Source organism: Malaclemys terrapin, chromosome 3 (assembly GCF_027887155.1).
Source record: "Malaclemys terrapin pileata isolate rMalTer1 chromosome 3, rMalTer1.hap1, whole genome shotgun sequence".
Classification (NCBI taxonomy): domain Eukaryota; kingdom Metazoa; phylum Chordata; order Testudines; family Emydidae; genus Malaclemys; species Malaclemys terrapin.
The window spans coordinates 91,262,350-91,287,233 of record NC_071507.1 but is presented as its reverse complement, the minus strand read 5'-3'; the positions used below and the strand labels follow the sequence as shown (position 1 = coordinate 91,287,233).

Genomic DNA, 24,884 nt, shown 5'->3' with positions numbered 1-24,884 from the left:
TCATCCACACTACAACTACAGCCACAATTGTTTTGTAACTGGTTAGAAGCACGGTCACCTTAACAGAGGTTAAGGAACCTAGTTCTGTTTGTTTCCACACAACCTCCAAAGCTGTGTTTGCATATTTGCATATCCACCCACACCTGCCTTGCTATCGGTGTTTGTATTATTGCATTCTGGGAAAATCTGGCAGCTCTCTTTACTCAACAAGGAAGTGTGGGAGGAACACTGCACTACTAGAAAGAGAAGGAGGTTCCTGGATAAAGCTGGGTGAATAATTCCTTTATTTTTTTTAAATAATTGACAATTTTAAAAAAGTTTTTTAAAAAGTCATTTTGGATCAATCAAAATTTTGGGGAAACTGAAAAGTAAAAAAAAACATTTTGAGTTGAATAAAACTGTAGATTTCAAACATTTTAAAAAACTTTAATAAATCAAAGAAACTTTTGAAACAAAAAATTGTTTTCAGACCACAAATAAATCACGATTTTTTCCCAGAATTTGTTTTCTAATTGAACAATTTTGCAAAATAAACAAATTTGCAAAACAGTTCATTGCCACTGAATCCACACTTTTCTCCAAAAAAAAGTTTAATCTGCCAAGTTCTATTCCTGGACATTGTTAGAAGAAACAAGAGACTTATTAATTATAAAAATAACATACACTTATATAGCATCTTTCAGCCCAAAGCATTTTACAAACTAGGGGTCAAATCTGGCACTCACTTCATATTACTCAGTGGGAACTTTGAGTGTGCAAAGAATTCCAGTATCTACTTACATAAATATAAGTCACCTTACCACTGAACTGCAGCCATCTCTGGAGAGGAATGCGGGAGCTGTTTAATAAGGCTACACAGCTGTTTAGAACAGGAATTGAGAAGCAATACAACAAAACGTCATGGGGAAATTTACCATTGTTGTTTGCAGCACAGTAGCTGTGTTGGTCCCAGGATATTAGAAAGACAAGATTTTATTGGATGAACTAAAAATAAAAATATTTTACCTCACCCACCTTGTCTCTCGAGAAATTTAGGCAGGCAGGAGCTTGACTTCCACCAGTGCAGATAGGACTATCCCAGGTTCTCAATGGTAAAGGTGTGTTTAATTTATACAGGGTTGGCTAGGATAGATGTTCTGTCTGTACCAATATGAAAAGTTCCCTATTGGATGAATTGGCATTTGGCATATTTTCATGTGATATGTTGTTAGCATTTTTAATCACTACTTAGCTTATCTTGTAAGTTACTTTATGCCCTCTCGTTATTAGTTCATGTGTGTACAACACTTTGAGCGTCTGATTTGAAAGACACTAGATAAGAGTGCGGTATTAGTTGCTGTCCTCCAGGGATGCAGCATGCGGTGTAGTGTGGGGAGAAGTTTTGCTTGTTGAGATCCACATCTGATCTGGGTCAAAGGTTAGGAGTGTCTGGATCTTGCCCTTCTCATTAGCTCCCCAAGGATACGCCTGGAACTGCCACTTTCACTTCTCCTCCAAGTCAGGCGGGTGCCGGCTGTGGGACGTCTCTCCTCGCCCTGTTTTGTTAGTCTGGGAGCAGTGATTCCAACCCCGCCCTTCCCGCAGGGCGGGCAGGGGAGGAGACAGACGGACAATGGCTTTTACCTGTCCCGGAGCGGGAGGAGGAGCCGCCGCAGGAGAAGGGAGGACCAAAGTCAACTCCGAGTTTACACGGGACCGGCGCCGCGGGTAGCGCGAGAAAGCGAGGCGCAGCGGGCTGCCGCTGGAGCCAAGGACTCTCCGGCAATCCAGCCAGGTCCCCCTTTGCCTGGGGGAGGACTGCAAGGAGCCGGGGCGGCCCGAGCTCTCTGCCGCGTTGGCCGGGAGGGGAGAAGGAAACAACGGCAACTTCTGTTTCCCCGCCGAGTTGCTAGAGCCTTTTTCTGGGCGGGCAGCTCGCGGCGATCCTGGTGCGCCCCCGGCTCCCCTTCGTGTGGGGGCGGCTCTGAGCCCGGCCAGGGGGGAAGCGGCGGCGTTTTCGCTGCCCCCAGCCCAGTTGGTGACTTTGGGGCGGGGGGCGCTACTGCAGGGAGCCGGCTCTCTCCGGGACCACACGCGGTCGGTGGCTGGGTGGGTGGATCCCCGGAAGGGAAGAAGCGGCGACGCTTTCTCTGCTGCCCGCTCCCCGTTGTTGGTGCCTTGGTTTTCGGCGGGGAGCGGGTGCGTCTCCTGCGCCTTCCTCCCTATGGCCAGCTGCCCCCATGGCTCTGAGCAAAGGGCTGCGGCTGCTCTGGAAGCAGGAGCCGGCTCCGAGTGCCCTGCTCGAGGCGCGTAGCCGCCACGACTGTCTGCTGCTGGAGGCCGGCACCGTGGCCACCCTCAGTAAGTGCCTCTGGCGGGCGGCGGGCAGGGCGTGGCTGCGCTGAGCGCACCTGGGAGTGCGGTGCGGAGTGGGTCAGACTGGGGTGTGTGGGTGTGTGTGTGTGTGGGGGGGTGTTCATGTGGGCACAGACCAGTATCTAAGGTCTAAGCGTCCAGAGCCAGATTTTCAAAGAGCTCAGCTCCCAGTTAGGCACCAAAGTAAGGGCAGATTTTCTAAAGTGCTCAGGGTGTCCCGAGCTGAATCTGCCCTTGGCTGGGCTGCTGTTATCGGGATCCCTACACGTGTGAAAGTTTGGGCTGCTCTGCAGAAGGCTAAGGCTCTACCAATTACACCTGTCAGGGGGCTGGTAGCCTCCTCCCCACAGTGGGACAGCAAGGCCAGGGTGACACTAGACTTTTTCCCTCTACTGTAGTTACCGTTGGCACAGCCTGATGAGCAGTACCAACAGTGGAGGAACTAGTGTAGAGGAGGGCCCTGAGCCTTAAAGCATTACTCAGAGTTCAGCATTGTAACGCCCGCTGCCTTGCCCCATGCTGAAATTTTCAGCCCCAAATTAGGTGTTCGGGACAGGTTCCCCCTACCAGTGACTCATGACCTTTCCAGACTATACTGTATCCCTTTCAGGAGTCTGATTTGTCTTGCGTACCCCTAAGTTTCACCTCACTTAAAAACTACTTGCTTACAAAATCAGACATAAAAATATAGAAGTCTCACAGAATGCTATTTACTGAAAAATTGCTTACTTCTCATTTTTACCATATAATTATAAAATAAATCAATTGGAATATAAATTTTGTACTTACATTTCAGTGTATAGTTTATAAAGCAGTATAAACAAGTCATTGCATGACATTTTAGTTTGTACTGACTTTGCTAGTGCATTTTATGTAGTCTGTTGTAAAACTAGGCAAATATCTAAGATGGTTACCTAATTTCCCCATCCTGAAATGAAGATTAAAACAAAAAATACCTGTGGCACTATAGAGTTGTGCAATTGTACTTTTGTGCAACTTCATATGGTTTAAACTTCCATGCTCTTTAGAAACAAAAACCTACAGCTGCAACACTGATGTGCAAAACTATAGAGCGGTAGCCTCTTATATACATAAAATTGTGAGAAATTCTTTGCTGAACATGGCAAAAACAAATGTCAATCCCTAATCATTTTATTTAAAAATATTTTTTCATAGTTACCAACCAACCATTAGTCATCAAGGACTAGGGCCAGGGGACATTTGAAGTTTTTTGGGGGGAGGGGGAGGGGTTCAGTTCCTTTGTTTATTATGCACAAAAAGAGACTCATAATTTTTTATTTTAATGGGAAAAGAATCAATATTTTCCCTTCCCCACCACTATTAGTTAAAATGACAGAATGGAATGATAGCAAGTATGGAAATGGAGATTTTACAAGCAAGAAATTTAAAACAAAACTGGAAACTGATCTAAGCCCAATGTTTCAGTTTGTAAATCTTTGGTCACCTTATAACTTAGAACCTCTTTGTTTTGTACAATGAAAAATTTAAAATCACATTCAAAGCAATGACTGGACACCTTTTCCCCCCTTTTCAAGCCTCTGAATGAGTCAGAATTACAATTTCAGTTGTCCTTGTGTCTCCCTGTATTTCTAGTGTGTTGTACGGCATACAATGTCTTTATCATGTTCCCAGATAAAAAATACATTGAACTGGAGTTAAGGTTGGGCATACATATCAGTAATGGGAAAGGCACTATGAGGCTGTTGTAATTATCTCCAAAGCCAGCATTACAAGCCCATGAAATTCAGAGTTAAATTTAATTTAAAAGATATATTTAGATTTGGAAATGCATCTATGGCATTCAAACAACCTTAACTCCTCCCTATAATGATGCCATGTAATAGCCAGATAATTATGATTAGTGCATAATAAATAGTGTTTGTAGTCCTAGATTAAATTAAATTGCTATTTAAAGATACATTTGATTTTTAATTTTTTTCCTTATAGTGTCACCATGGTGTGAAGTTAAGATTGTTTGGGTGCATTAACAGTGCATTTTGAAAGAGGGCATTTTGCTAGTGGCAGCCCTACAGCTTCAATCTCATTTTATAACAATGGAAGAGGGTAGCCAGTTTGAAAGAGAACAGTTCTTCATGGAATTCACAGTAGAAGAACATTAAGCATTAGCCTCTGCTGAAGAAGCAACTTTCACTTATGAAGAATAGTGGGGAAAATTATTATTATTAAAAACAAGTCTCTCAAATATTGCAAGTTGGAAAAATTAGAGGTAGACACTGTCCCTGCCTTGAGGACCATACAATCTGTGAAAATGAGCAACATGCCAAGGCCCCAGAGCTTCAAACATATAGGCATGTGCTTAACTTTATTACTTATGAGTGAATCCAGTGAAATGATGTCAACGGGACTACCTGCAGTAGTAAAGTTAAGCAAACGCATAAGTATTTGCAGGATTGGAACCAAAGGGTGTGGGACAAGGCTAGCATTCAGTTTGTAAGCTCTTGGAGCAGAGACTGCCGTTTATTATATGTTTGTACAGTGCCTAGAACAATGGGGCCCACCTGGTTGGGCCTTTAGCTGCTACTGCAATACAAATGCTTAATAATCATAATAATTACACATTTTATATACGTCTGCTATGTTAAAATTAATTTTAGCTTTGTAATTACACCTCTACCTCGATATAACACAAATTCGGATATAACGCGGTAAAGCAGTGCTCTGGGGGGAGGGGGGCTGCACACTCTGGCGGATCAAAGCAAGTTCGATATAATGCAGTTTCATCTATAACCTGGTAAGATTTTTTGGCTCCTGAGGACAGCGTTATATCGGGGTAGAGGTGTACACATACATCTAGACCTTTCCCCAGCTGCTTCTTAGCATATTCTTTCAGCTGATCTTAGTAGTCCAACACAAATAATGCACAAACTATTTGACTGCTGTACGTTGATTAAATGTAATTTGAACATGTTTATATTTACTAAAATACAGAAAAGAACCCACAGTGTGATCCATTTTTCTGTCATGCTGAGATAATTATATGGCAAAGTTCAAAATTGTGTTTGCATTCTTAAAACTTTGTTTGCGTTCTTAAATGTCAAATTATCCTTTTCTTTTTGGAATCTTTTGTAGTCTGTTGGAACATGTTCTATATAAGCACTGATGCATTACATTGTGTGGGCAAATTGTTGAATACATGTTTTGTGCACTTGAGGGTGAAGCTTATTAGTGATGAATGTAGTCTATAGGATTCGTATTTGTTATACATTAGAAAACTATGCAAATTATGCGTAAATGGTTCCTGATGGGCTAGGTCTACATGTCATAGATAATAATAGCAAATTAGATATTAAAATAATATATTACCATGTTAAGATAACTAAGCCGCCACAGTCACAGATGTTTTATGACTTGTATGTTACACAACAGTTGGCCTTAAGTTCATCAGAGGAGTTTCAGAGCAGGCTTTTGCTGTGTGTGCTGCTATGTTTACCGATTAAACCAACTCATGCTACACTTTACACAATGTGTTTTTCATTATTCTATTACCAGACTTTTGTTGGGATGTTAAATTAAAAAGTATATACTATAAATATAGTGTGTTTGTAAATCAGCTTGCTAGAATGTGAATATTTCCAGTCTAATACCGAAGCCCTGGGAACTAACCTCTCTGAAGTGCTACTCCTAGGGTTTCTTTTTGGAATGATACTGTTTAGTTTCTAGAAAATTGCTAAATCATCTGATTGTTGTTAATTTAACATCCTAATGTACTGACAGTAATCCTGGCCCAAAACCTCATTTTTGTAAAGTGATAACATCTTCTTTGACCTACATGGTATTACAGAATAGATCCTGATTGCTGGAAGCCTCTGTGGAAGGAGGTTAAAGCTGATTTAGCAAGACTGAATGTGGGATAGGAAGATTTTTAGTGAAAAAAATAATTATTTTGTTTGTTGGAACTGGTAGAATGTGAGTATATGTAATGTCTTTGGCCTTTTTGGTGAGGATGGGAGAAGGAAGTCAGAATCATCTTAGTCCATCAGCTTAGTCTATCATATTTATAGGATGCCACTAAGCACAATCCTAGGTAATATGCTAACTATATTGTTTCTCACAATGTGATGTGAGAAACACATGTGATCAGGTTTCTATTTGTTTTGTGTTTGCATCTTGTGGAAAAGTTCTCATGTTTCTCTGGTTAGTAGGAGAAACACAGGTGAGGTGAACAAGTTGCTGCTGCTGCCTCCACCACATCACAGCTTTGATCCTGCAAATGCTTACACATGTTATAAAATTTACACACATGAGTACATAGAGTTAAGCAGATATGCAAGTGTTTGCAGGATCAGGACCTAAGTAGGCAGAGGGAGGCGCTAGATCCTGCCACTGGGTGCCAGGCTCTCTTCCTCCTGCTCTTTTCTTGAAAAGCCACTTGCCTCTATCAGCCAATGTTTTTAGGTGTGCCCGGCTCCAACCCTAATTTAGCTGTAGGAACTGTGGTCTCTCTCTGCCTTTCTTCTGCTGAGGCACTTATAAAAGTACCAGTTACTTGGGTTCCAAACATTTACGTCCCAATTCTGCTCCCACTGAAGTCAGTGGGAGTAGGATCTGACCCTTAAGGAATACAAAGGAAACTCTATAAAGGATTTTGCGCTCTGCCACTTGAATTGGCCACTGTTACTTAAAGCGCATAATTCACAGAGAAAGATCATGCTTGATTAGTGCATTTTGAGATGTAGGAGTTTGAGTGGTGCTTTTCATTAGGTTCTGAAATAATATTTTTATATGTTATATGGAAAAGTCATCACTTTTTATTGGATTTATTAAAGGCTAATTGCATTGTGTCAGTACATTTGCTTGCGCCTTTGCTGGGGTTAAATTTTTGAGAAGGGAGCCAACTTGGTATAGAATTTAGATCAAGGGTGTCTAAAATTTGATGCTAAGAAAGGTGCTTGAAGAATGATTTTATAATTAAATACAGTACATTGCTGTTTTATTCCTTTAAGTTGCTGGGGGTCTGGTTTGGAGTTTCAAAAAGGGTTAATTTAAACATAACTTTATATTATAAGCAGAACTGGTAGTTGCCATCTTATGCATTGATACTTCTCACTCTTAATAAAGTAAGGAATTGAAGCTAGAATGTTTAAGGTATTTTGTGATCTAGCGAAAGGGAAAAAATGGTGCTTGAAAGGTTACTTTCAGGTTGAATATTATATCCGATGTAAAGCACACACATCTTTCCCTGTGTTGCTCAATGATACCTTAGGGTTTTATAACTAAAAAAATTGTAAAGTTCTACGGTAGTTTCACTACTTGGACAGATTACTCTTTGTGCTTCATCCAGTTTGGACAACCATAGACACATTAATCTTACTTTTGTTTTTAGACATTCACATTCTGGTTCTAATTCTTGCACCCTAGCATGAGTTGCAAACACTACAGGGGAATGTTTCAATCCAAACAAAAACGCCTGGCTTTGTTTACATTTATTTTACATTTCATTAAAAAATTCCTATTAATTTATGTTTTATTGTGACTGGCCTTTATACCTTGCAAAGGGGAAAGACACCTCCTGCAATCAGCTGGCTTGCGGCGTTTTGGAGGCAAGGAGGGGCGAGGAGCGAGGACTCAGTGCGCAGGCTCCCCCTGCCTCCCGAACGTGGCAAGCCAGCTGATTGCCCCGGGCAGAAGGGAAGGGGGAGGAGTGAGGACTCTGCACACCTCCACCCTCCTTCCCCTACATGGCAATCAGCAGGCTTGCGGCGTTTAGAAGGGAGGGGAGGGAGGGGGGAGGAGCCAGGACGCAGGGAGCGAAGTAAAGGGGGAGGAGGTGGGGGGGGGGGAAGAGGCAGGTCAAGGGTGGGGGCTTGGAGGAAGGAGTGGAGTGGGTGTGCTGGAGGTTGAACCCCTCGCCTCTGGTGCTTGCAGAGTAGGGGAAGCTGCCCTGGAACCTAACCCCCCCCCCATTTACATTAATTCTTATGGGGAAATTGGATTTGCTTAACATCGTGTCACTTAAAGTCGCATTTTTCAGAAACATAACTACAACGTTAAGTGAGGAGTTACTGTATACCTTTAGTGCCCAGTGAATTAGGCCTACTGACTAATTTGCTGTTCACTTTGATACCATCTGGCTTAATTCAAATTCGGTCTAAACCTCTTTCTCCACTCAAAAAATAGCAAACCAAATACTGTTTTGATTTTGGACCATACAGTTACTCAGGGCTTGTTTACAGTAACAGCAGTGCAGCTGAACCGGTGCAGCTGTGCCGCTGTAGCATGTAGTGAAGATGCTACCTCTGGCAACTGGAGAGGTTCTCCAATCGACTTAGCTACCGCCTCTCGGGGAGGTGGAGTACCTATGTTGGCAGGAGAAGCCCTTCCGTTGACATAGCGCTGTGTACACTGGGAGGTTAGGTTAGTATAACTACGTCGCATAGGGGTGTGGATTTTCCACACCCCTGAGCGATGTAGTTATACCAACATAAGTTGGTAGTGTAGACCAAGCCTTAGAATGTAATGTCTTTAGGGCAGAGGGTGCCTCTTTATCATGAGTTTGTACAATGCCCAGCACCGTGGGGATGGGGCCTCTAGACTCTACCACACAATATATATCGTAAATGGGCACAAAGACCCAGTCTGTACAGACCTGTGGACTTTCCCACCCTCCAGATTTGTATAGCCCCCGTGTCACCAACTACAGCTGTGTTTGGCATGTTGTTAGTTACTATGTTCAGAGGCTACTGTAAACCTGCAAGGTTAAATTCTGGGCTGCATCTCCAAGGGGTGGAGGGATGGGCAAATGTGGCTTGATGCGACATTTGTGCCCTTTGGATTCGGAGTTCCTCCAGGGGACAAAATGGTGCTCAGCAAAAATGAAACCGGCTGATACAATTTCCCCTATCTGATAATAATTTATGCCAACTCATCCTGGGTTGCCTATTGGATGCAGCACAGCCTAGAATCCTCATAGTGCCATGTCCTGTGCACAGCCCTGCCCCAGACACACTCCCTGTGCTAACTCTTGTGAAGGGAGCAGCGTAGGGCCATTTCTGGAGCCCCTATGTTGTACCTCCACCGGGTGGATTCTCCCCCAGACCCTGATGGCACGTTAATGACCCCTGTACACTGGTAGCGCAGCATATAGGGGCCGGATCTGTGGAGAAAATCTGTCCTTGCGGTCTCTGCAGCTCAGTACTTTGAGGAGAATCACTAGAAACACTCCTGATACGTTAAATGATAACATTTTATTAACAAAGCTAGGCCTCCAGTAGATCTGTACCATACAGCCCATGAGAACTGCTTATGCCTGCATCTTGGATCTTCTCTCCATGAGAAGCCAGCCAAAGCGGCTCACATTTAGCTAATTAGGAGATGACAATACACAGTCTATCTCCAGCATTCCATTTCCTGTTCATTGACCTGATAAGCTAAGGCCTAGTCTTCAGTAGAAGAGGTTTGTTCGTATAGCTATACTGGCTACATCAGGAAACCCACATAGTGTAGATGCAGCTTACATCAGCAGAAAAGGAGTTTTTGCAGGTATAGCTTTCATTGGTTCTGTGAACAAAACAAGTCATGCTGCCAAGAGCACTTTTCACTGGTATAACTGTCTACACTAAGGCTGTTGCCGCTATAGAAATGTCATGAAAAATCACCCCTTTGACCAACATTACAATACCAACAAAAGTTTCTAGTGTAGATCTGGCCTAAATGACAGGATATATCTGCAGCACTGTTTGCAAAACCAAGCTAGCCCAGGCTTAACATCTGATGTTTGCTGAAACTTCCATCTCTGTTCCAAGCTCTGCTAATATGCGTGCAGTGTGTTGGCTTGCCTTGCCAACTTCTGTGGCTTTTCTACACACAGCAACATCAGCTGCTGCTTGCCATGAGCTGCACGTGGTGTCATATTTTTGTATTGCTTAATCTCACATTGATACACATGCTGTACACTTTGGTCTTTAGTTTAGATCATGCCCTTAACATACATGTTGTTGATGACGCACATTCCGGTTCCTGGTTCTTGAAGAAATATCTCCATTCTCCCTGCTACCTCTTGTGTCTAGCCTGCGAGTTTGTTAATCTCATCGCCACCCCCATCAGTCTGTTATCTCAATCTCTTTAGCTATTTCTTTCAGAGTGGTAGCCTGTTAGTCTGTCAGCAAAAGAACAAAACAAAACAAAACAAAAAAACGAGGAGTCTTTGTGGCACCTTACAGACTAACAAATTTATTTGGGCATAAGCTTTCATGGGCTGATGCATCACTTCATCATACTGTATTTTCCACTCCATGCATCTGATGAAGTGGGTTTTAGTCCACGAAAGCTTATGCCCAAATAAATTTGTTAGTCTATAAGGTGCCACAAGGGCTCCTTGTTGTTTTAGCTATTTCTGTCATCTTCTCTTTTAGTGAAGGGTCCTGAAGGTTGCAGTGTTTGGGGCAAGGATTTTGCTTCTATCGTAAAGTGTGCTTCTGCTGCCATTAGAAAAGGAGGAAAACGATTTTCTGCCCCTTCTTTGTTTCTTTATGATCTATAAAGATGGCCTGAGAGGATTTACTCCAGATTTACACTGGTATAACTGAGATCAGAATAGGTTCTCTTGTGTACTCTGATGTAAATTTACATTGATTTGCTCTTTTGCCAAATAGTTTTGATTTCAATAAAATACATTTTTGACTCTCAAAAACTCATTTTTGCCATGCTGCCTATATTGAATCTTGTTGCCTTGTATAAAAAAAATCCCAGTTTGTTGTTCCCCTTCCATGTCCTCTGTCTGTCTTCACTCTGACTGTGAGATTGTTGGGGCAGGGATGGTTCCTTCTCATATGTCTGGAAAATGCCTAGCACATGCCTAACACTCAAACAAATAATTTTTTTTTTAAAACCGCTCTGGTCTTAGGGCTGTATGAATTAATTGTTTGTGTGTGTGTGTGTGTTTTTATTCTGATAGTGATAGTCCATTTGCTGGTGTCTGCACCATGTGTTAGTAGATGCAACAGATAATTAATGATCTGTTTGTGGATTTACAACTGACTCTTCTCTTTTTCCTTTGTGTGGTGTTTGAACATGCTTCTTTGCATCTTCTAACACTCAGTCTTTTATGGGGATGTTCCATCACTTTTAAATAGCTTCCTAGTTTAACACTGTAAACCCCACATGCTCATTCATGTGTTTATCTAATTGTCTTATTTATTGAGTGAGGGGAGGGGTTTGGTACAGGACTGTACCAGTCTGAAAACTGAATTGTATAACTAAGGCTTGGTGCCTTTGTATTGTGTTTCTTCTCAGCTCCTGAAGAAAAGGAGGCAATTAAAGGGCAATATGAAAAGCTCATGGATGCCTATGGCTGCTTGGGAGAGCTCCGGCTAAAATGTGGTAAGTAGCTTTTGGGATGTTGTTAGATGCCCAAACAAACATGGTTTAATCCCAGTGACCAGAGTTGCCCAATTTCTGTCAGGTTTGGAAGACATTTGGGCTATTGCTAAATATAACCATTTTATTGATGCAAATGTATTTTTTATAAACTGTGCATTAGGTTAAAAGCACAATGTCAACTATTATCTTAAGAGTTTTTAGGTTAAGTATCTTGCGTTCCTTTGTTTCATGTAGGGTTACCATATTGCAATACTGCAAAAAGAGGACACTCCGTGGGGCCCCGGCCCCGCCCCAACTCCACCCTGCCCCTTCCCCAAAGTCCCCGCCCCAACGCTGTCCCCTCCCCTGAACGCTCCGCCCCCTGCTCCTCCCCCTCCTCTGCTTCCCGCAAATCAAATGTTCGCGGGAAGCCTGAAACAGGCAGGCAGGCAGCAGGTAAGCTGGGGGTACGCGAGGAGGCGCAGCCCAGCTCTGCCCGCCCCCGGCCGAGTGGCTCCCTCCGACGGCCGGCCCCAGCCAAGAGGCTCTGGCCCCGGCTCGGCTCAGGCCCTGGGGTGCCGGCCCCGGCCGAGTGGCTCTGGCCCAGCCCTAGCGACTCCAGCTCGGCTCGGGCCCCGGGGCCCTGGCTGAGCGGCTCCAGCCCAGCCCCGTCCCTGGCCGAGCAGCCCCAGTCCCAACGGCTCTGGCCCGGCTCGGGTCGGGCCCCGGTTCCGTCTGAGCGGCTCCGGCCCGGCCGAGCACCCCCGGCCCCGGCTGCTCTGGCTCCGGCCCCAGCAGCTCCAGCCCGGACCCAAGCCCCACGACCCCGTCCAGAGCTCTGGCTGGAGCGCAGCCCGATTCTTGCTAAAGCCGGCCCTGATTGGGGGAGTTGTTAGTTTTGCTGCAGCCACTCCACTCGCACTCGGGGTCCCCCGAGCGTCTTTTGCCCAAGTGCGAGTGGCTGCAGCAAAACTAACAACTCCCCCGATCTGCAGGGGCACAGAGGCGGCGGGCGGCATCCGAGCGCGCAGCCGCCTCCTCCCGGGCTCCGGCTGCTGCTGCGCTGGGGAGAGCGGCGGGAGCCGGGAAAGTTGGAGCCCGGGGAAGAGGCGGTCCCCTTACCATGCCTCCCTATTTTCCTGGACACGTCCGGCTTTTTGGAAATTCCTCCCCGACGGGGATTTGAGGACCAAAAAGCTGGACATGTCCGGGAAAATCCGGACGTATGGTAACCCTAGTTTCATAAGACCCTCTTAGCAGCTTGTTGTTTTTCCTACCACTTTTGTATAATACAAATGTTGATTTTTCCCCTCCCTTCCTTTTGTTTTGAATTGAGCTAGTTTAAATAATGGCTCTTATGATTACTAAGGGCCCAGTTGTGCAAATGCCAATGTACATGAATGACTTTACTCACATGAAAAGCCAAATTGACTTCAATGGGCTTTCTTGCATGCATGAGTGTTTTCTGAATGAGCCCCATAACTTCAACTAACACACTGCAGAATATCATTATGCATCAGCATTGCTGTTAATTTTCATATGCTTTCAGGATTCTTGAATTAGCAAAGAAGCTGCTGCTACTCTCTACAACAGGAACATAAAATGAATTTTTGTAGTGCTATAGGAACAGAGCCATAACTCACTGATTTGAGGGCACTCAGTACCTTGCAGAATTGGGCCCACTAAAAATACATTTCAGTTCAGTGTTTAAGGTGGTTTTAAACCAACATTTAAGTAATTTTTAGTGCTTGTAAAATATGCCTCATTTACACTTGAGAGACTGAAATTCTCTATGTATAATGCAGGTAAGAGCTGTACAAACTTCCCGGCGCTGCCCTGGCAATGACTTGGAGGTGTGAGACTACTTCATTTGCATTCCACATCTACTCAATCCTTGGCCTCTTTAATGAACCTGCCAACAGGGATAACAAACATAGTAATGGGGTGAATGCCTGTATACTAGGAACTAATATAAGATTAGACTTAGACTTAGACTTTGTCCATACTAGCACTTTTGTCGGCAAACCTTTTGTTGGTAAGGGGTGTGAAAAAACACACCCCTGACCTAAGTTTCACCAACAAAATCACTGGTGTGGACAGAGCTATGTTGGCAGGAGAGCGTGTCCCGCCGACACAGCTGCCACTGCTCGTTGAGTGTGGAGAGCTCTTTCCCGCAGGCATAAAGTGGCTACAAAGGAGACCTTGCAGTGGTGTTGTGTAGACATAGCCTAGCTCATATAGGACACTGACCAGCTGTTAGGTGGTAATGACTCCATCTACTACAATTTGGGATGGATTTGAAGCAGTTACTTACAGATGAACACTCTATATCACAGTGTAAACCTGCAGATCTATCTCACTACTTGAAACAAGAAGGGGATTTTTTGTTTGGTTTGTTCAGCTTCTTGTGGGGTAGTTGAGCAATTCTGTTAAACTGAATATCAGCTTTGTTCATGCTCTTGAAAATAAAATAGAGAGTGTATGGTCCATTTTTCTTGGCAATCCTGAGAGGAGTTCAATTAAACCTGCTGTTGTGATAGTTAAGGGATGTGGCGAATAAATACAAGCAGTTCAAACCACTGTTATAGCTAGTTCCCTCTTTGTGGAGGGGAACTAAATCAATCACAGGTGGCACCTCAGTCCCTCCTGTTCTCTGCCTGGGACACACAACAGTTCAGTCATCTGACATCACTGGGCTCAAGAAAGGTGTATCTGGATGAAGTTCTGTGATAGATTGCAGTACACAGTAGGTCACACTAGATGATGTAATGATCTCTTCCAGCCTTAGAAATCTGTGAACTCTATGAAATCTATGAAGTCCCTATAACCGTCATATTAAATGTTTCATAGGGGATAAACAAACATATGGCAGCTGTGTGTTAATACCTATTTTTCCTTTCTTCAGACTTTTACTACTATGTTTCCCCACATTGTTTATTTATTTTTTGAGAAAATCTAGTTATTTCTGGTGACCATGACCTGAGAAATTCCCCCTGCAGATCTCTGCCAGTGTATATCTCTATCTTGTCAGAATTTTACCTCTGTACTGTTCCTGTTCAAAGCCACTTCTGAAGAGAGACTGCCAAAAAATCTGTTAATGGCTTGATAATAAGGATTGGCTGCAAGTTATATTTGCATAGATATCTTTAAAAAAGCCACAGAGGGCTGTACTTAAATAGAGCAGACCAAAGGTTCCCAAACATTTCCCAGGGCAGATTACAGAGAGTAGAGAGAGAGAGAATGTCGTTTGCGCGCCTGCTCTCTCGTTGGTAGTTGGAGTAGCATTTTTCTCTGGTCCCAAATATGTGACTTCACAATCCCTACAGCAATTGCTTCCATGGAAAAGTGACAACAGGAAGATATTTAATGTATTTTTCACTTCTTTTAATGCATTTTAGCAGCTGGAAACAAGGAGAGCAGCGCAATGCAACCAGCCAGCTCTCTGCAGTGCACCAGTGGTTTGCAGACCAAAGTTCAGGAACCTATGGAATAGGCAGTGACAGAGTGGTCTATTTGACCAGTTGGTCACTATGGGAAACCTGCAAGCAAATCAGCACCTATTGTGAGTGCTAAATTAGCGAAAAATATTTTGAAAATACTCTTCAAAGGCATACACAAAAGAGCGTATTTGCCAAGCTGAGAAACAGTCTTTTGTAGGAAATACAAAATGTGTCTGGGAGCTCTCAGGGCAATGAATTAACCTGTAAATACCAGTACTTAGGGATCAGTACAAGTCTTAAGTCTCCTTGTCTACAGAAGTTTAGTGTACTCCATTTCTACCTGCCAAGGAGAGGCGAATAGAGGCTGCTTTTTACATTGCCTTGCCTTTGCACAAGAATGCTGATGGACTCTGTGAAGCTGCTCACAAAGTTAATGTTTCCCAGAAATGACAGCATTCACTCATGTGCACTTACGTCAATTTGGATGACTCACTAGATTCCCCGTTTTCTTTTTGTTTGGGAGGAGCTGTAATAGCATTAACAGCTGAAGGTTTCTGTGCTGTGCTTCAGCCAAGATTTTGCTTCTCAAGGCAGGTTTAGCAGTGATGTTTATTTTAAGCAGTATGTGAATGCTGGGTTTATGGTATTGTACAGCACACTGTTCAGATGCAGTAGTGCCAGTAGAAGATATGTGTACTGTATAAGGTAAATTCTGGACACTATCAACTATGGGGGTTGCTTTATTTGATGAAATAACAGATTTCTCTTCTGAGAAACATTATCTGTGTATGGGTATATATATACATATGCTAAAATGTAAGAGATTTTCACAGGCATAAAGGGCAGGTAGGTGCCCAGCTTCCATTTGTGCCTTTAAAAATTGCCTCCTTAAAGTCTAGCATCAGTGCTTAGAGGGACAAATAAATGTTTTGTGGTTAAAACATTGGGTTGAGTTCTATTTGTGACTGCCACAGACTTCGCTTATTCTCTGAGCCTCAACTCCCAGGCTGTAAAATGGGGATAATAGTACTTCACAGAGAAGGGGTGAGGATATGTGTGTTGATGACAGTGAGGCACTTGGCTACCATAGAGCTGGGAGCCATATAAATAGATTATGGGTCTATTACCGGAGTGGATGGGTGAGATTTTGTGGCCTGCAATGTGCAGGAGGTCAGACCCTAGATGATCATGATGGTCCCTTCTGGTCTCAAAGTCTGTAAGTCTGTGTGAGGAGGGTTTTTTATTTAAAAATTAAATTTAAATTCCGTATCCATTAAAATGGAGATCAATAGAACCCTCGATACAGATAGTTGCTGTATAAATTGTCAGCGAAGATAGCTTAATGAAGCCCAGTGGACAACTGCAGTTCACAAAAGAAAATGGGATACTTGGGTGCAATAACATAAGGCTAGAAAAAAAATTCTGAAAAACACTGTATTTTATCGAGCAGAGATGCATGTTTTCATTAGGAGTCCGGTGCCCAGCTTTGGTCACCTTATCTTGAAATATAGCGGAGACTGAATAGGAGGCGATGGTTGGGTTGTGGGATTTTCTTATAACAAGAGTGAAAAACTGTGGTGATTTCACTTGCAAAAGGAGAGAGAGGAGTAGATTGAGGTATTCACAGCAATGTGAATTGAGAATGAGAATTGACTAGTTTCTCCTTTTTACTGTATTTCATAATAGAAAGCTTTGAAACCTATGACATACACTGTGGGAGAAAATGAATAACAAGAGTCATATATGCAGGTTTAATACAGCAGCCACTTTATTGTTATCAGCGATGTTCCAGAATTATGCTTCCTGGGGTATCCTCACTGAACTTTGGTCAAGGCAGCTGATTTCATAGGAGCTAAACAAAAAGTATAAAATTTTTGTCTTATTGTCTTGCTGAATGTTCTCCCAGACTCATCCCCCCACACACCGCATTCAGCACATATTTCTGCGAATAGCTGAGTTTTCCCGTTTGCTTTAAAGGTCCTCTTTAAAGCCAACTATGATTATTATGGTTCACCACTGGGCTACATAATGATCTCAGTTACTATACATCAAATTTACCCCAGGATAACTGTGTTCAAAATTTATCTCATTATCCCTGAAAGTGAACATGGAAAGTGGACTCCTCCATCTTTCTCAAATATTCTTATTTTCTATATCTGACTTTGAGGCATCTGGTTCTGGCCATTGTGGGAGACAAGATACCAGACTAGATGGGCCAGGGTCTGATCCAATATGGCTGCTTCTGTGTTCCTAAACACCTGTCAGCGCTGTAGTGATGACAATGTCATTCCACATGTGCGCTGTGAAGGCTGGAATGAAGCAGGAGTGTAGATTTTACCCACTTGTAAAGTAAATCCTAATTTTTGTTTAAAAAGCAATTTAAGTGAAGATTCAGGGTTTCTAAGGCTACTTTAAAAGGTCCATTGCTGGCATTGTTGCTTGTGCAAATGTGAAGTACATATTAAGACCTGGAGCTCTTTGATTGCTCTTTAAGGTTTCCTTTTCTGGGTTGCTTTTCTTTTCTGCTGGCTCTGTGTATCAAGCATTCTGTGGCTGTTTAAGCTGCATGTAATATGCTTTCTGCTACTGACCTGGGATGTTGATATAAAGGAGACTTTTACCATATTTTTCCTCTCTTTCTTCCAGCTTATTTGCATTCTTTTCTCATCTAAGATTTTTTGTTTTGAGAAATAGGGCTGGATTTTGGCCTGTCCCTCCATAGGTGTGCAAGGAACCTCCTGGCCACAAATGAAGGCTGGCCACAAGTAGAGTACATTCAGTCCCCTGAGTACAAGGTTTGCTTCTGACTAGCACTGCTAGCAAATGAAAACTGCAGGGAATTGATTCAGAGTTAATTTTTCTTCTGATCTTAAAGGAATACTGTCTGCCTTGTAGAATTTTTTTTCTTCTAATCTTGAAGCCAGTTACATTTTGTAAAGCAACAAACGTCTGTCACATCTGCAGTAGCTTTTTAATTCTCCTGCTTGTTGTATTCAGTAAAACAAGCATAAACCTTCTAACTGCTGTTCAGCTCCTCCTAAGTTGGTTCCTCGCCCATGTGCACAATGCTGATGCAGCAAGATGGATCAAAAATGAAACAAATCATGTAGTTTTATACTAATATGGTAGTTCAGTTATTTGCACTTTTTCAATCAGAGTTTTATTTGGAATCCCAAGGGATACAACATTAAAATATTATGACAGAAATAAAACGGATAGAGAGCTAAACATGTGAAAAGTTAAGGCTAGTGAGGCTAACAGTATTCCTCTATTTTGAAAATAAAAAATTGGGGAAAGTACCATATGGACCTGCGGGGACGTCAGCGTGTGTCTTATTTTCATTTCTCTGCCCTCATAATTACAGTAAGTTCCATGGCTTGAAGCCATTCCCTCTCTGCTGGCAAGATATCACAGCATTAATGCCAATCTATGGCTCAGGAAAATTTGTAAACCATGATCCCATGAGAATTCCGGGTTGTCATCAGTTCATATAGTAGGAAATAGTCTGCTAGTAAAAGTGAAATTGTTTAGAGCCTAGAAAACCCTCCTCTAAAATCTTGTTAGATAAATGCTTTATTTTCACCCGGTCAATCAATAATTACCCAGCACATTAGCAGTTGTAAATTTCAGGAACAGAGAAAGTCAGCTTTTAATTTGTTAACATAGAAGTATCTTGCATATTAACAACAACGAATAGATTTAGCAGTGTAAACTAAGGCTATGTCTACACTACTTAGTTGAAGTGATATATACCAGAAGAGGAATCACATTTAAAAAAAAAAAAGTTTTAACTGGAAATAAATGAAGTTGGATTTTGATTTATTGCTGGCTTCAGAATGAGATGTACTCACAGTTGTTATAATCAGACTTGTTAGCCTAACTGCTTCGGGTAAGTATGGTAACTAGAGGAGTTGGCCCTGCAACTGGTAATGCTACTATTGCCACACAAGATGGTATTTCAGACAGCATGCTTGGGTAAATAAAGCTTTTGTTTTATTCTCTGGGACTGTGTTTTCAGTCCAGCAAAATGTCTAAGTGAAATGATGAATGGACATAGCTCAGTCTAGGCTCGCATCACAAATGCACCAGATGTAATTAGAGACCGCTTTGGAGGGGGGAGGGGGGAATTGGCAGCCAGTGCTTGGGGAAAGGCCCAGGAGTGAGATAACATGGGGAGCAAGTTTTCTTAGAACTGAGAGAAGAGCATTTCCAAGGCTAAGCTGAAAGTGCTGACAAAGAAGGAAAGGGGTGGAGCAAGTATGGAGGAAGCTGCATCAAAATGTCGTGGGAAACTAGCTGGTGACCCACTAAGCATCTGAACCCTGAAAAAGAAGAGTTGAATGTTGTTGTTTTTTAAGGGTGGAGAGTACAGTAAGTCTGTCTCTCAGGGCTTGGTTTTTCGTGGATGGAGACTGGTGGTTTTGAGGCCATGCCTAACTCCAAGCTTGAAAGAGACATGATTTATAGTTTGAGAATGGTATTGTATTGATAGCATTCTTATTGTTGTGCATGTTTCTGAAAGCTTGAGAGGCAAGATCTTCACCTCTGCTCTGGCCTCTGTACGTCACATAAAAGGGCCAGAGTGGCCTAGGACTTTCAAAGCTCCGTATCCGTCCAGTGAGGATTCCCCCAGCACAGGCATTGTGAGACAGCCTTAAGGCTGCCTCCTGGGGACCCCTTTGCAAGCTCTGGTGTAGGTGGCATGTTGGATGGGAGGGGCCACAGCACTGGGGAGTCTGGGGTGTGCTGTGCCCCATAATGTAGCCTTGGGAGACTGCTGTAAATTAGAGAAGCCTTCAGGGCTGCTAAAGAGGGTATGTCTACAGAGCCTGTGGCAGAGCGACCCTCCCAGCCTGGGACGACAGACTTGGGCCTGCAGGGCTAGTACTCTAAAAATAGCTTTGCAGACCCCACTTCTAAGTTGCAGCTTGGGCTCTGATGCCTAGGGCGGGGTGAGGGGCGGGGTGAGCTTCAGAGCCCAAGCTGCAATCTCTACACAGCTATTATTAGTTCAGTAGCACAAGCCCCGTGAGCCCAAGTCCATCGACCTAGGCTGGGAGCTTACATGTAAGTTTCCCAGACCTGAAGAAAAGCTCTGTGTAAACTCGAAAGCTTGTCTCTCTCACCAACAGAAGTTGGTCCAATAAAAGATGTTGCCTCACCCACCTTGTTTCTCTAATACCTTTAAGGTTAACAGAGAAGCCTTACAGTAGAGAGTGCTTAAACTGCATTTCATGGGCCTGTTCTAGCTCCTATTGCAGTTGGTGGCAAAATCACTGGGCCATGTCTAGACTAGGAAAATAGGATGTTAACAAACATGATTTTAAACAGGACATCACACCTATTGTAGACAGGGCAAGTCATGTTTAAAAACATGTTAGCTGGTTTTGGTTAACCCTAGGTTCCCATCTAGTGTGGGCCAGCTAATGACCTGTCTTCTAGACGCAGTGCTTTAGTGGGAACAGGATGAGGCCCTCCCCAAACATCTGGGGCCCCAGGGTGGGTTGCACATCTCAGATGCTTTCATATTTTAACGAAAATAGGCTAATATCTCTGGCAAAGAAATAGTGAAATATCTTGGGTTAGATTCTGTTAGGGTGACCAGATAGCAAGTGTGAAAAATCAGGAGGGGGGGTAATAGGTTGCCTATATAAGACAAAGAATCAAATTTTGGGATATCTGGTCACCCTAGATCAGGGGCGGGCAAACTTTTTGGCCTGAGGGCCTCATCGGGTTTTGGAAATTGTATGGAGGGATGGTTAGGGGAGGGGAGCATGGCCTGGCCCCTACATCCTATCTACCCCCTCCCGCTTCTGGCCCCCTGATGGCCCCCCTGGACTGCTGGCCCATTCAAACCCCCCTGTTCCCTGACGGCCCCCCTGGGATCTCTGCCCCATCCAGTCCCGCTGCTCCCTGTCCCCTGACTGCCCCCCACTACCTCATCCAACCCCCGCTCCTTCCTGACTGCCCCCCCGGGACCTCCATCCCCATTCAACCCCCCTGTTCCCCGCCCTCTGACCGCCCCGCCCCCTGACCACTACCCCAAACTCCCATGCCCTCTATTCAAACCCCCCAACCCCCGCTCCCTGCCCCCTTACCACGCTACTTGGAGCACCGGTGACTGGCGGCACTACAGCCGCGCCGCCTGGCTGGAGCCAGCCACGCACTGTGCAGCACAGAGCACCGGGTCAGGCCAGGCTCTGCAGCTGCGCTGACCCAGGAGCTCACCGCCCTGCCGCCCAGAGCATTGTGCCGGCGGCGGGGCAAGCTGAGGCTGCGGAGGAGGGGGAACAGCGGGGGAAGGGCCGGGGGCTAGACTCCTGGGCCAGGAGCTCAGGGGCCGGGCAGGAGGGTCCCGCGGGCCGTAGTTTGCCCACCTTTGCCCTAGATTCTGAGCATCTAAAGCTCACAGCTGAGGCGCGCTATCGTGGCTTTAAACCATCCTTGCACCTTTCCAATCCTGGTGGCTCCACAGGGTGGTGCATTGCCTGGCATAACTTTGGGCATGTCCACACAGCCCGTGGTGCCAGCAAGCCTCCCATCTTGCCTCTCTAATATCCTGGGACCGACGCGGTTACACCACCACTGCATACAACTTCAAAGATAAGTATGCAGCACCTGGTGTTGACTGTCAGAGCGTCTCCCCTCACGTTCACAGATGTTTCAGTAGCAATGGGCTGTTCATAATACACCCTGCTACCGTTGTTTTTTGTTTGTTTGTTTGTTTTGTTTTTTAAAGTACTATTAGATTTGAACTTCATTTTTCCTGGTCTGACACAGCCTTTCCCCTCAGATCCCTTCTGGCTGTGATCCCTATAGAAAAGATTAGGATCCCAGCAACCAGTGAAAACTTTTGCATGAGATCCTGTTTTAGATCTAAAATCCCTTTTGTCTCAGCATTCCTATTGTCACAATTCAGGGCAACTGCGCCTGTATTTCCCCTCTGTGGTCCCTCGAGCATTTTCTCTAGGCTCCCGGCTCCTCGGCCATCACCTCTCTTGGGCAATAACCAGAAACCTGCATCTTTCTCCTTCCTGAGCGGGGGTTTTGCAGACTGGGTTTGCAGGGTTCCTGCTGATGCTTGATATCCCCAGCAAGCAAGACGGCCTAAACAGGCCAGCGTCTGTGCTTTGATTTCTCTTTAAAGGCTATGAACAACTGCAATTGCCAGCAGTCACAAATTACCACACCGTTCTTTATAAGCAGGCATATTTATTCTTAAGGTGAAAGCATTATAGAGAAAACATATAAAAACATAGAAGTCCGTCGACACATGCTAAAAGCTTGCCAGAAGTCACCCATCAGTCTTTTGGGGCCTCAAAGCCCTTCCAACTTTTTCCCAAAAAGGATTGGGGCCTCCCCTGGACAGAAAGTCCTGTTCATTTGCTGGATCAGAAAGAAGTCTCTGAGTCGGCTTAAACTCAGACTTTTTATCCAAAAGTCCTTTCTTTGTCTTTTGGTCTCTGGAGAATCCAGTTTGAACTAGTATATGCGCGCCTCTTCAAGTGATGGTTCTTCTTTGGAGAATTGACTACCTGAGTGAATTTGCCCCACTGTTCTTAGTTCCTGAAGGAGCGGTGGTCATCCTCCCCCATGGAATTATATACAATCCCTGGCCCACAATGATACATAAACTTAATACAGTAAGATCTCCCAAAGATACTGGCGGAAATTGCCATATCTGTCACACCCACCACACAACCATCAGTTTGTCACTGCCACCTCCCTCATGCTGAAACTGACTATAATTATTTGTGTATATTTGTGTTTCTTTACAGGATCACTTAATGCTGCGCTCAAACTCCTCACTGTGCGCCAGATTCTCAGCTGATGTAAATCAGCATAGCTCTGTTGACTTCAGAGGCACTACACTGATTTACACCAGGTGAGGACCTGGCTCATAGTCTGTAAGCAACCCAGAACAAGGAATATTTTTCTGGATCCTCTCTATTAGATGCCACAGAATAATGTGTGATCAAGTGTGGTTAAGCATTAAGATAGATGATGTAATCTCCTGGTTTTAATCCTTTATAATTATGCCTAGTCAGTTGCAAAGTAAGTGGGAATAAAATATAGGGTTATTACCATTTCTAACGCTCAAAGCTATAGTACTAGCTAAGAAAATATAACATATGTGCTTAACAACGCCCCCTCCCCCCCCCAAGAATGGGAACATGGTGTACCCTTGTTGACAGAAAGAAACACTATGAAAATCACTTTTTATAAATAACCACCTACATTGGCCTTTATTGTGAACTAAACTCTGCAGAATAGCATGAATAGATGTAAATAGTCTCATGCTTCATGCTGAAGTCCCACACAAATGTTCTGGGCTCCCCAGATATTCCCCTTAAGACAGGTTTTCTCCCCTGATCTGATGTCTGAAAGTAAGAGTCAAGGGGAGTTTAAAAGCAGCAGAGAGTCCTGTGGCACCTTATAGACTATCAGACGTATTGGAGCATGAGCTTTCCTGGGTGAATACCCACTTCGTCGGATGCATGTAGTGGAAATATCTGGAGGCAGGTATAAATGTGCAAGCAAGAGTGAGTCAGGCTAGAGATAACCTCGTTATCGTTATCAAAGTTATTTTTAGCATGACTCACTCTTGCTTGCATATTTATACAAGCCTCCGGATATTTCCACTACATGCATCCGACGAAGTGGGTATTCACCCAGGAAAGCTCATGCTCCAATACGTCTGATAGTCTATAAGGTGCCATAGGACTCTCTGCTGCTTTTACAGATCCAGACTAACACGGCTACCCCTTTGATACTAGACACCATGCAAGGGGAGTTTAAGTGCTCGACGCCTTTTTATCAAAAGCCTGATTCCCTACTACAGACTTATGTCTACACTACAGAGTTTTGTCGACAAAAGTTATGCCGACGTACACCACTTTAATTAAACTGCTGTTGCATGTCCACTCTATGCTCCTTGTGTCGGCAGAGTGCATCCACATTAGCAGCTGTTGCAGCGACACAGAGAGCAGTGCACTGTGGGTAGCTATCCCACTGTGCAACTGGCCGCAAGGTTCTTTGGGAAGGGTTTGCAAAGCCTCATGGGGCAGGTACAGTGTCACATGATGCAAGTTTCTCAATCCCATTGTTCTGTGGGCATCCTAGTAGATTCCTAGCTGCTTTTCAACTGAAGTGTATATGGGGAGGAGGAAGGAGGAGAGTGTGTGACAGGGAGTGTGTGTGTGTTTGTGTTGGGTGGGAGGAGGGGAGACAGATTGTATGTTGGGGGAGGGTGTACGTGAGAGAGACAGAGTTCGTGCTGGGGGAGAGTGGGTGTGTTAGCATGCTGTCTTTTTAAGTTCAGACTGCAGCCGGAAGCAATCAATCCTGAGGCAGGGGGAGCGGGACACCCCCCCACACACATCAGTCCCCGCCTCCCATCCTGGCTCAGCACAGCAGTCCCTCCCCTCTTCGGCCCGGGTAGCAGCAGCCTGCCTCCGGCTGTGTTCCTAGTGCAGGGGAGAGCAGGGTTCCAAGTTGCTGTTTGCTGCCAGAGCTGCATGCTCAGCTGTCCGAACTTACTGAAGCTTTGAAAGGGGAGGGCTGCATGCCTGCAGGGCTGCCAAGTTCACAACAGTGAGCAGAGTGGTCACGGCGGGCATTGTGGGATACTGGGGAAGGCCAGTTAAGTTGACATAATGAATGGCAGCGTCTACGCTGACGCTTTGTCGCTTTAACTTTGCCACCAAAAGCTTTGTGCCTCTCGTCGAAGTGGTTTTATTTTGTCAGCAA

The 24,884-nt window shown here is 44.3% G+C and overlaps 1 protein-coding gene across 1 annotated transcript in view; it reads left to right on the top strand.

The window, feature by feature from the left end:
- The first annotated feature begins 478 nt into the window (after nt 1–478).
- Nucleotides 479–24,884, top strand: part of SYNJ2 (synaptojanin 2) — an 89,056-nt gene continuing 64,650 nt past the window's right edge. The window contains exons 1-2 of the mRNA XM_054023755.1: nt 479–2,340; nt 11,629–11,715. Coding sequence (XP_053879730.1) covers nt 2,220–2,340; nt 11,629–11,715 — 208 coding nt within the window. The 5' untranslated portion in view covers nt 479–2,219. The remainder of the gene's footprint in view (nt 2,341–11,628; nt 11,716–24,884) is intronic.